We start from the raw sequence: 12454 nt of genomic DNA on the forward strand, positions 1-12454 counted from the left end.
AAAATTTGCACTAATACATACAAATTTGGAGATCAGAAAAACTTGCCAGGAGCAGAGAGGTGAAATAGGAAAACCCAAAATGCAAATGTCTCTGATGAAAGCTTAAGCTTCAGGGTTATTATGTTAGTTGGGGGTAATTATCCCAATTCTAAAAGAATCCACATACTCCTCTAGTTAAATGGTAAAAAAACAGATATAAGACATCAACAAAAGTCTCAGGAGAATAAAGTGCAACTTCTTCAAAAAAGGCTCCAGATGATTTTACCTCCTCCATGAATTCAATGACAGAAAAAGCTCAGAGCAGATGGTTTAACATGATGTTAAAAAGAAGTTCCTGGAGTCAAGAAAATAAAATAAAAATCCCAAATTACATAATAAAATGTAGATTGTTTGGGACTTTATAAGACGAGCATGCTCTCTGCAAATAGAAATGTTTCATTTCTTTTGTATGTCTTTTATTTGCTTTTCTTGCCTAATTATCCTGGCTAGAACCTACAGTACAATGTTGAATAGAAATAGTAAGAGCAATTTCTTTTGTGAAAAGTTTTAAATTATAAATCCAATTTCTTTAGTAGTTAAAAAACCATTCAGATTATCTATTTCATATTGTGTGAGTTTTGATGGTGTTTGGTTTTAAGAAATTGGTCTATTTAAATTCAGTTGTCAGTTTTATGTGTATAGAGCTCTTTACAGTGTTCCCTTATTTTTTTTTAATAGCTTTAGGATCTGCAGTTATATCCCATCTCATTCCTAGTATCACTAATTTCTGTCCTCTGTTTTTATATTAGTCACTCTTGCTAGAGGTTCTATGTTTTCAAAGAATCGGCTTTTTGTTTCATTAATTTTTCTCCAGTGTTCTTTTGTTTTCAATTTCATTTATTTCTGCTCTTCTGCTAGAAGTTTTTGGGTTTGTTTTTCTATCTAGTTTCTTGAGATGGAAACTCCCATCATTGATTTAAGATCCTCCCTTTTTTCTAATGTAGACATTTAATGCTATAAATTACTCTTTCAACAAAACTTAACTGCAGTACACAAATTTTGATATATTGTAACTTTCATTTTTCATTCAGTTCTATTATGCTTTGATTTCAAGACTTTTCCTTTAACCCATGAGTTATTTTGAAGTGTGTTATACATTTTCATAAAAGTATTATGAAGGAAACAGAGTACTTTGATAAAAAATAAAAAAAAAATTTAGAAGAGCACTCATAAAATTGCAGCGACATTTAAGCTGAGATCTGAAGGATGAGAAGAAACCAGTCATACAGAGGGCAGCCTCTGACAAGGACAAATGCCACAAGGCAAGAGCTTGTTCCCTCTGAATAGGAGTGTATGAGATAATCCATTGCAGTGTCAGAACAAAATATTAGAACTTTTTAAGATTAAAATTAATTACAGATAAAATTAAGATTTACTGATATTTAATACAGAAATTAACAATGACCACTTTGAAAGACAAGTTGGCAGTTTCTTACAAAACTAAACATATTTTTACCATATAATCCAGCAATCACACTGCTTGATATTTATTCAAATGATTTGAAAATGTATCTGCACATAGATGTTTACAGCAGCTTTAGTCATAATTGCCTAAGCTTGGAAGCACATTGAAATGCTCTTCAGTAAGTGAATGGATAAACTGTGATACATCAAGATAATGAAATATTATTCAGCGCCAAAAAGAAATAAGCTATCAAGCAATGAAAAGACATGGAGGAAACGTAAACGCATATTACTAAGTAAAAGCGGCCAATCTGAAAAGACTACATACCATATGATTCCAATTATATGACATTCTGGAAAAGGAAAAACTATGGAGATAATAAAAAGACCAGTGGTTGTTAGAAACTGGAGGGAGGGATAAAGAGGTGGAGCATAGAGGATTTTTAGGGCAGTGAAACTTCTGTATGATAATTTAATGGTGGATATACATTTGTCAGTATACGTTTGTCAAAGCCTATAGAATATACACCACCAAGAGTGACCCTGGTGTAAACTGTAAACTACGGGTGACATAAAGTGTCAATGAAGATTCACTGATTGAAATGAAGTTATCACTTTGGTGCAGGATGTTGACAGTGGGGGAGACTGTGCACATGTGAAGTCAGGAGGGTAACATAGGAACTCTACTTTCTGCTCAATTTTGCCGTGAATCTAAAACTTCTCTAAAAAACTTTTTAAAAAAAGTTTGGAAACTACTTGTGTAGAGAATCTAAATAATGGGCACTGTAGCTACAGCACAAAAATCAGAAGAATGAGGTGGGCTTTTATTTTAGTTGAGTTAAAAGGTCAGAGAGGTAGGCGGCTATCTCTTGAATTCAGAGTTAAAAATCTTCCAAAACAACCTCAAAGTTCAATCCAGTAATATATAAAATGAATAGTACATCATGCCCTAGTGGGGTATATCCTAGAAACACAAGGTTGACTCAATCTGTGAAAAAGCCATCAATATAATTCAACATTATCCACGGACTAAAGAAAGAAAAACCGTAAGATAATCTGAGTAGATGCAGAGAAAATTACCAAAATTCAATATCTACTCTTGATAAAAACCATGAGCAACTAGGAATAGAAGGGAACATCCTCAACTTGTACTGACAGCTAATACGCTTAATGGTCAAACACTGAATACTTGCCCCTAAAACCAGGAATAGGACAAGGATGTCTACTCTCACTATTCCTGCTCAAAACCATACTGGAGAAAAAACTATAAATCTATTAGAAGAAAACATCGAGGGGAAGTTTCATGACATTGGATTTGGCAGTTGTTTAGAAATGACATCAAAAGCATAGGCAACAAAAGAAAAAATGGATAAACTGTACTCATCAAATTTACGACTTTAATTCATCAAAAACTTTATCATCAGAGTTAAGGCATCCCATGAAACAGAATTAAATATTTGCAAATGATATATCTGATAAGGGATTAATATCCAAAACAAATAAAGAACCTACAACTCAACAATTAAAAAAAATAACAAATCTGATTAAATACTGATCAAAATACCTGAACAGACATTTCTCCAAAGATGACATAAGAATGGCCAATAAGCACATGAAAAGTTCAACATTATTAGTCATCAGAGAAATGCAAATCAAAACTACAATGAGATACTACTTCACGCACATTCACATTAGGATGGCTATTATGAAAAATAGAAAAAAAGAACAAGGGTTTGTGAGGATGTAGAGAAATTTAAACACTTGAGCATTGCTGTAAAATGGTACAGCCCTGATAGAAACAAAGTATGGCAGTTCCTCAATAAAGTAAACATAGATTTGCCATACAAAGCAGCAATTCCACTTCCAGATCTATACCCAAAAAAACTGAAAGTAAGGACTCAAAGAGCCATCTGCACACCCATGTTCATGGCAGCATTATTCACAATAGCCAAAGGGTAGAAACAACCCAAATGTGCAGTGATAGGTAAATGAAAAAACAAAATGTGGTATATACATAAATTGAATATTCAGTCTTAAGAAGAAATTCCTGACATATGCTACAACATGAATGAAACTTAAAGACCTTATGCTAAGTGAAAAAAGGCATTTGACAAAGACAAATATTTTATAATTTCACGTCCAGATGGTAGCTAGAGTAGCCAAATTTACAGAAACGAAGTAGAACAATTGTCAAGGTCTGGAGGAGGGGAGAAGAAAGATGTCTTATTTATGGGTAGGTTTCAGTCTGAGAAGATGAGAAAAGTTCTGGAAATAGATGGTGATGGTTGCACACAATGTGAATATAGTAGTTATGTGTGGATTTTCAAATGTGCAGGAGGTCAGCACCCTTAACTTTCACACTGTTCAAGAATCAATTGTATACTTAATGCCACTGCACTTAAAAATGGTTAAAATGGTAAATTTTGTTATGTATATTTTACCATTAAATAAATCATAGTGGAGGTCCTAGCCAATATAAGGAAGAAAAAGGATAAAAGCCACATGGCCTCGAAATGAAGAGAAAAAATCCTCTACTATTTGCAGAGGACATGATTGTCTAAAGAGAAAATCCAAAGAATCTACAAAAGAGCTCCTAGATCTATTAATATTTTAGCAAGGTCCCAGAAGATAAGATCAATAGACAAAAACTGACTGCACTTCTATATAATAGCATTGAATGATATAAAAGCACAATTTACAAACTGCTAGAGTATAAATCTAACAAAAATACACAAATTTTATACACTGAGAATTATAAAACACTGACTTTTTAAAAAATTTTATTTTATTGGTTAGACATTTATATAGTATATAAAATGATCCCAATTGTTTTCTCTCCTCTGGCTCTCCACCTATCTATTACATTAATGTTAACTGCATTCCCTATGCTGTGAGATATATCATGTTCATGGACTGAAAGAGTCTACGTTGCTAAGATGTCTATTCTTCCTAAATTGTTCAACAGATTCTATGTAATCCCTATCAAAATCCCAGTAGGATTTTTTGTAGAATTCAACAAGATGATACTAAATTTACGCAGAAATCCTGTACCAGTCTTAGGCTATCTTCTCATCTCACTCAGAAATCTCTCCCTAAACAATCTTATCGATAACCATAGCTTCAATCACCACCACTAATAAATATGTATTTTCAACATAAACTTCGCTTCTTGAGCAGAGTCCTCATTAGAGAAGCAGGTTTCAGGGAAGGGAGCTAACTAGAAAAATAATTCAACAAAAGGGCTGATTATTAGAAGTGATAGTAGTTTGCTTAAAAATAAAAAGAAGATTTCAGAGAACATGCCAGATGATAGAATCATAGTAAAGAGACTAAAAAGAAGGGCCACCATTGTTTCAGTGAGGCCCATTATTTTAAGTACTAATTCACCTAAAATTTGGAAATATCCTAAATATTTAGGATGTACCACTTTGGTGAGACCTGTCAGAGTACCCTAGATAGCACTGGCCTATTCTCCAAAGGCTGCCACTAGGCTTATTGAGGGCTGTGTTTGGGATACAGCCTCCTATTCAGAGCAATAGCACAAACCCCAGATGACATCTGAGAAATTAATACAACAGCTTAGAAGCCTTTTATTCATGTGGAACAGTACAGTGTAATGCAGGGCACTGATTAGATCACACTTCTATAATCTATATATCTCATTTTGAAAGGATACACTGACAGTAAAGAATATAGATAAATGTCTCTCAATTTAGTTAGCACAATTTATGTTGAATACTTTTCACTGAAATTATTGAATTTCTAATATTTCAGGTGGTTTTATTAGACTTTGACATTTGGCTTCGAGTCACCTCATTACCGTCAAATCCCATTTTCACCCATTAAACCCATTCAGACCCAGAAATGTTCCATCTTTGAAATCAATAAACTCAAATGTTTCACTTTATGACTATAACTTCCTTCCTTTGTGGTCTCTCAGTAATTCTTAACTAACAAACTGTCAATAACACTAGATTCCTTCCTGGCACCCATTAAACCCATTTAGATGCAGAAATGTTCAACCTTTGAAATAATAAATTCAAAGGTTTCAGTCTCTGACCATAACTTCCTTCCTTTGTGGTCTTCTCAGGATCTCTCACCTACAAATTGTCAACAACACTAAATTCCTCCCTAGCAACCACTCTACTTATCTTTTAAGTCACTGGGTCCTACATCCTGTAGGTTTTATATAGGACCTAGTATGTCCTAAATATCCTGTTCTAATACTTTTGATACCTTACCAGCGACCTGCTAATTACCTGAATCAATGAATACTTGTGTCTTATCATTTCTACGACACTTAAATTGTCATATCCTTTCCAACTTGTAACTCTTGTTTTCACTTTTCTAACATACCTCACTTTTGGTTTTCTTCTTTCTACTTTAATCATGGTTGAATTTAAATATCATTGATCTGTGAACTCTATGTACTCAAACATGTCTATATCATATTGCATTATAATTTTTGGTTTATTTGTTTTCTGCCCCTGGACTGGTATAATTCCTTGAGAATAGGGGATGGCATCTTTCAAATCTGTAATTGCAGTTCTGATAGCAGACACCTAATAGATTATCAGTAACAATAATTTAGGAAGTATATAATAAATGTAAATTTAGGGTCAGATCCTATAACCATTTAATTATACTAAAGTACTACTTAACAGTGATATAGTTTAAGGGCCATAGACTGACTGCTCTTCTGGTGAAATATCATTTCACAAGGAAAAATTTACTGAAAACAAACTTTAAATAAAACATACCGAGCCACTGTTGCTGAGATATTTCACACCAGTATTTTCTCACTGAAAGAATGTCTTTGAGCAGTATGTTGCTACAATCAGCTCCATAAATGGCACCATCAAATGAATCTTTCACTGTATCCATGATATAATTCAAGAGTTCTTGACATTTTAGCCTGGGTGCTCCTATTTAAAAATAAAATAAATAAATAACATATAAATCTTTGAAAAATTAATAAGGAATGGTAACTATATAAATAATTGTTTTTTGGGAAATTGCTATTAACCAACCTCCTTCTCATAGAGCACAGATTAGCAAACTATGGCCCATAGGCAAAATTCTGCAAGCCATTTTTAGAAATAGTTTTACTGGACCACAGCCATGTGCATTCATGTGTTGTCTGTGGCTACTTTCAGACTATAACAAAAGTTGGGTACTAGACATAGAGACTTATATAGACTACGAAGTCAAAAACATTTACTATCTGATGCCTTTACAAAAAAAGTTTACCAATCCCAGTACAAATATATAGCAAAACCACCATTCATTCTACCCTTAATAACTCACAATTTCTGGCATTAGACCTAAAATGATCCAAAGTTATTTAATACTATTTATAAAGAATGAATTTATTAGAATAACATAAGATTACAAGAATATTTGCTTTGAAAAGCAAAAATACTTCAAGTCCTACATAACACATAAATATTTAAGATTGTAATTTTTACAATTTTATTAGAGATCCTGAAATTCAGTATTAATGGATATATTATTATAAGCTATGAGTAGGGCATTGCAAGTCATTATATTCTGAATATATTCTAGTTTAGAATTTTCTGATGAGACTATCATATTGAGAAGAATTAGACTGCTAAATTAATGTATGCTAATATAACTGGGAAATCATTTTTACTTAAGGCTTATCTCATAATTTTAGGCATCTGGCCAGTGATGAAATATACAATCATATGATCCTCTGCTATTACCCCCTGTACATCTCTTACAATCTTTATAACACTTTCTTTTCTATAACATATTATATTATTACAGCCTTAAGGAAAGGAATTAATCTCTGTATCCCAACACACAGCCCAGAGACTGTCCTATAGTAGATGATTAATAACCATCTGTTGAATAACCAAATATATTAATATCAGAATGAAATCCTACATCCCTATGGCCTTAATCCTGATATATATCCTTCCTCTGCCAAATCTGGGAAATGTTTCAAGAATTATGCTGACACTTTTTCTAAAGAACCTGCCTCAAAAGGACAACTTAATTGGCTGTAGAGATGAAGGAACCTCATGGAACTTAACATTTTTCACAGTTGGGTTTTCTATTCTCTAAAATGTCTAGGCTGTCTGTGTAGAAGAAAACAAATGTCTACATAAAGGAATAAACAATATTTGCTCACTGGTTCCATCCTAGCTGCCTCTTTTTTTTTCTAATTTTTGTTTCTTTCATCATATTGTAGATAACAACACCAAGCAAGTGTGACGAAGTCTGGACTTGCATTTAAATTCCCATCAACCCTCAATCCTTTGAAAAAACAACTGAAGTGAAATGCCATGATAGTAGTATCCTGGGTTTGCTCTAAGATTAAAGATATTTGAGCTGCAAAGTCGAACTTGAAAGAAAAGAAGGTCTGAAATAAAAAACACCACTTTTCAACCATTTAAATGATCTTACATTAATAATTTCATTGACTCATGTCTGTAAACCAACATATTGATATTTTCATATATTTTAAGATGTGATATCCATTGTCAATTTTGCAATTAAAGGGGTTTTTTTCACTGTAAAGCAAAATTATAAACTGTACACTTCTCCTTTGGGCTACAAATGGGCTTGATATCTCTCTTACTCACAAACTCGGTAAGTACATGTAATGATCTATAGAGAACCCAACATTAGTAGCCAAAACTACAAATTTTAATGAATGCAGGGCTACCATACAGGGCAAAAGCAGGTGCAGAATATTTCAGTGCAGTTTTCCTTTGTCTCTGCTGGGGTCCATGACAAGGGCTTGCAGCTATCCACACAAACTAGCATCACAGAGGAGCTAGAACACTAAAGTTTTGCTAAACCATGTTTTTTAGACTCAAGTCTCATATCTCTACTCTGAAATATCACTCACGAAAAACCTATGGCCTTCTACTTAATAATGTTTACTAACATTGGGTTTTTCTGATTTTTAAACTAAACTTGATATCACAAAGCATCATCCTTATCTATGAAGAATAAAATCTGAGCCCAAGAGTCCCGAAACAAACATTTCTGCTTCTAATTTTTCAATACTGTATGAAGTCCATTTCCTCACATAAGCCTACTAGAACCTGCATTCTGGTTCAGAAAGATCGACTCTTCAAAATATCGAGTGTACAAATTCAATGGGAGATATGTAGCTCATCAGGAGCAAAAAAATAAACAGTATTTTTTTAGATCAATAGTAAGCACAGTGTTAGTTCAAAGTGTGGGTTCTGATTGCTAAGAAGCTAATGTGATCTTAAAATTAATTAGTAAAAGAATAAAATAAAAGATGTCAAGTTCTGCTCCACTCTGTACCAATCAGAATATATCTTACAAGATGGAGTCCCACACTTTAAGAGAGAGGTAATTAAACTGAAGAATATTCAGAAAAATGACGCAAAAATCAGGTCATACGTACTTAAGGAAATAGGTCTATTCAGCACAGAGCAGTTAGGGGAAATACCATGGCCAAGTTCAAATATCTTAAAGAATGTCATACTCAAAAAATTGATTAGAATTTTTCTGTATTATCTCATGAGACAGAAGCAGTAACAAAAAGATAGGTTTTTCTCTCAAAGACATTCGAAGATAGAAAATAAAGTCTCAAAAGGTATGTTTAATCATTATAGCTACTTAAGTGCTAAGGACATAAAGAAGGGATCCAAGAAGAATGGGTAGTTGAAATAATAATTTTTAATCTTTTCGAACCCGAGACTATATCATTCCATGCCTACATAAATTCCCCAAATACTGAACCTATAATATTAAAAATCATTATATGTACTAGAAATTAGAGTTAGTGCTCAACTGTTATCTCACCATATTCAGACCAAACTCATGCAATGATAACCTATTAAGCCAATTATTTATAATAAATAACACAGCACTTACTTTTATTTGCACATTTGATGAAGTATTTGACCAAGCTACTGATTTCTTGCATCTTTTTCTGCCTGGTGGCTTGTGTTGAGGATGACACATTTGGTCTTGCTGTCTTTAGACATTCGGTTTCTTTCTGAATATGTTTCTGTAAAAATCTTCAAGAACCAAAATGGAATTTCAGAAACTCATGAAATGCTTAAATTATAATAGTTTCAAAAAGTCCTTCATGCCATAATAAAGAGTATTTTTTAAACCATTTTGCTTCAATTAATGTACCAGCTAAATGAAATAAATTTATCTACCAAGGCATAAGTCACACAATGTCAATTTAAAGTCTTGTCTGCAAAGCTCTTGATCTGTAATCTCCATGATTTTCTATTGCTTTACTGTCTGCTTTCTCTTTTTATCACTGAAAGCTTGCAGTGCTAGTAAGGGCTCTCAATTCTCTTTCACCTATTTCTGTTAATCATACATGACCTACCTCTTTCCTAGGCCATTGGTAATGACTTTAGCAATTAAATGAAGACTGGTTAGAAGGCATTCATGATTAATTGAAAGTGCGAGTATGTATCTGCCCTACCTAATCAGCTTATGCAAAATAGTATTCATCTTTAGATAATAACTATATTGGTGGTATCTGAAACAAACTAAGTAACTGAGGAAAAGAAACATGCATTTATCATGTTATCTGCATTGAAACTGCTAACAATCTAGTACCAAATAAGAGGTAAAAAATAAAATAGATTACCTACTCTAAAACAAGAAAAGTAAATACTCATAATTCCTCTAGACTGCAAATGTTGGTTCAAGTTATTCAGTATTCTATACTAAAATATTTTATTTATCTCGTCAAGTCTTATAAGCTATTTCAGATATAAATATACTTCATAGGTAAAAACTGTCTTAATGTAAAAAATATCGGCCATCAATGGTGTTTCCAATGCCTAAGTTTTGTTTTTTTAATTGCATTCATATGGAATTATTCTAAAATTCATTTTATTTTTCTTATTATAACACCTAGAAGTTACTTAGAGCCATATTTAAAGATGTCAAAGTAATAATAAAACTTATTATATCTTAATTTTATTCTCTAATTTTAAACTGATATGAAAGGAATTCTCTTATCTGGAGTGAGACATCTAAGACACTTCATTGAAAAATAATTCAACATTGTCTGTATAAACATCTTTTAAAAATTATTTCAGATAAATATTATGCCCCAACTTCACACACAAGGCACATTATATAGGGAACAAAGATAAAGAAGATTTAAATACACACACATAAAATTACAACAGAAATAAAAATGAGAGAAAAATATAGTAAAAAAATTAGAATGGAATACCTAAAAACAGCATCCCAATTCAAATATTTCCCTTGCTTGGAATCCGAATATCGATCTAAATGTTGAACAGTTTCAGGATCCTGAATCAGGCGCTTAAATTTCTCAACTTCTTTCTGAAAATAAAAAAAAATAAGATAATAATGAATTAGCAACCATATGCTTGCTTCAAGGAAATACTGAATTTAAGTAATTTACTACCCTTCGTTCGGTAGCTCTATCATGTTCTAGTTGACGGCAGCAAATAAGCAGATCATTAAGTGCTAGACTCATGGTTCAGAATTTCAAAAACAGATCATTGTCTGAAAAAAAAATACATATACAAAATTATTTCAGATTATAGTTTTAATATATAGTTAGATCTACCTGTACAACTAGAGGCATATCATGATCAAAGGCACAATAATTTTTCTTAACATTTCCATATTTAAATGAGACTTTCTTAGAATATATCAAAACAAAGCTTCAACATGCAAATGAGTGTTTCGTGTACAGTAGCAGGATTAAAATATCAAACATGTTATTTACTTTATTGTTCTGGGACCTTTCTAAGAAATAAGGCATTTAAATTGAAACATAATGAACAAAAGCTAGCCATGCAAAGAACAAGGAAAAGAGCACTTAAGGATTTAACACTGACCATTTGAACTATTTAAAAGCATTCTTTCTTATATGTAATGACTTATCATTTAACTGAGTCAAACTTAAAGTGTTTATGCTTTGGAATTGATATGCAGGAGGTTATCAGAGCTACTAAGCCTTGCCTAGCACCTTCATCTCAACTGCCTTTATAGTTCATTTAATACATAAAAACAGGAGGAAAATAATATTCCTGTTGTAAAAGGAAATGAAGGAAATTATATGCTACAGTGGTATCCCTTGCAAACGTCAAAGGTCAACTATATTATACCTTAATGCCACTGCAAGAGCTCTTCTCCTTTTAAGTTTTCTGATACAAGCAAACCTTCCTTTGATAACCTTAAGAAAAATCTTATAAGAAAAGCATTTTTTTAATGTTTCTGAGCCTTTTTTCAAAAAGAGGCTTCATTTCTATTAGACTGTTAATAAACAAAGAAAAATACACTCATATGTATGCTTATTATATCTACATGTACATATATTTCAAAGAAAAAAGATGAAGTCCTTTTTTCATCCATCCATATAAATTCTACTTGATCTTTCGAGATAAAATGCTCCTCTGCCCGTTTCATCTCAAAGAATCTTAAAACTTGGAGGAACTGAGACCATGTCCAATCTTTCTACAAAGGAAGAAATCCCTCCTACAAAATTAATGCTCTCTCTTTAAACACTCTCGGTGAGATCAAACTACCTAATAAGACTATTTCATTAGCAGACAGCTCTATTTCTCTCGTATTCATTGGTTCCTGTGACCCCTATTACCTCTTTAACTCTGTCATAGGTTACAGAATATTATTTACTTGAGCCTTTTTCATTTGATTGTATACTTCTTGAGGACAGGTCTATTAATTTTTATTTTTCTACTCCTTATGGTTTTATCTAGAATTTGTCCCCCTTCTTGCTCAATCTTTGTTTAAAGCCTTCTTGATTGAATCAATATGGAAAATAAAATTGGGATTTCAACCAATGAAAACACTTAAGCAATATACAAAGAACTATAAAGACAGCCACTTTTATTCCTAAATACACTAAAGATGTTATTTCTAATGTGAAAAAAAAATGCATGTTTACTAAACATGTGACACTTCCAGGAAGAGGTAGCTCTAAACTTCTTTATTAAGCTGTGGCTTTTCTGAACTTGTTCTTTTCCCTTTC

The 12454-nt window shown here is 32.4% G+C and overlaps 1 protein-coding gene across 11 annotated transcripts in view; it reads right to left on the minus strand.

The window, feature by feature from the left end:
* The window catches only part of ATM (ATM serine/threonine kinase), a 119210-nt gene that overhangs the window by 103642 nt on the left and 3114 nt on the right, over positions 1-12454 (minus strand). For 9 of the 11 annotated variants that reach the window (XM_016160559.2, XM_036220209.1, XM_036220208.1 and 6 more), the window contains 4 exons: positions 10862-10962; positions 10664-10776; positions 9328-9473; positions 6204-6368 (listed from right to left, as the gene is read on the minus strand). In XM_016160559.2, coding sequence (XP_016016045.1) covers positions 6204-6368; positions 9328-9473; positions 10664-10776; positions 10862-10933 — 496 coding nt within the window. In that variant the 5' untranslated portion in view covers positions 10934-10962. The remainder of the gene's footprint in view (positions 1-6203; positions 6369-9327; positions 9474-10663; positions 10777-10861; positions 10963-12454) is intronic. The other 2 variants (XM_036220213.1, XM_036220212.1) reach the window with 2 other exon arrangements.

Source organism: Rousettus aegyptiacus, unplaced genomic scaffold, assembly GCF_014176215.1.
Source record: "Rousettus aegyptiacus isolate mRouAeg1 unplaced genomic scaffold, mRouAeg1.p scaffold_m13_p_5, whole genome shotgun sequence".
NCBI classification, from domain to species: Eukaryota; Metazoa; Chordata; class Mammalia; order Chiroptera; family Pteropodidae; genus Rousettus; species Rousettus aegyptiacus.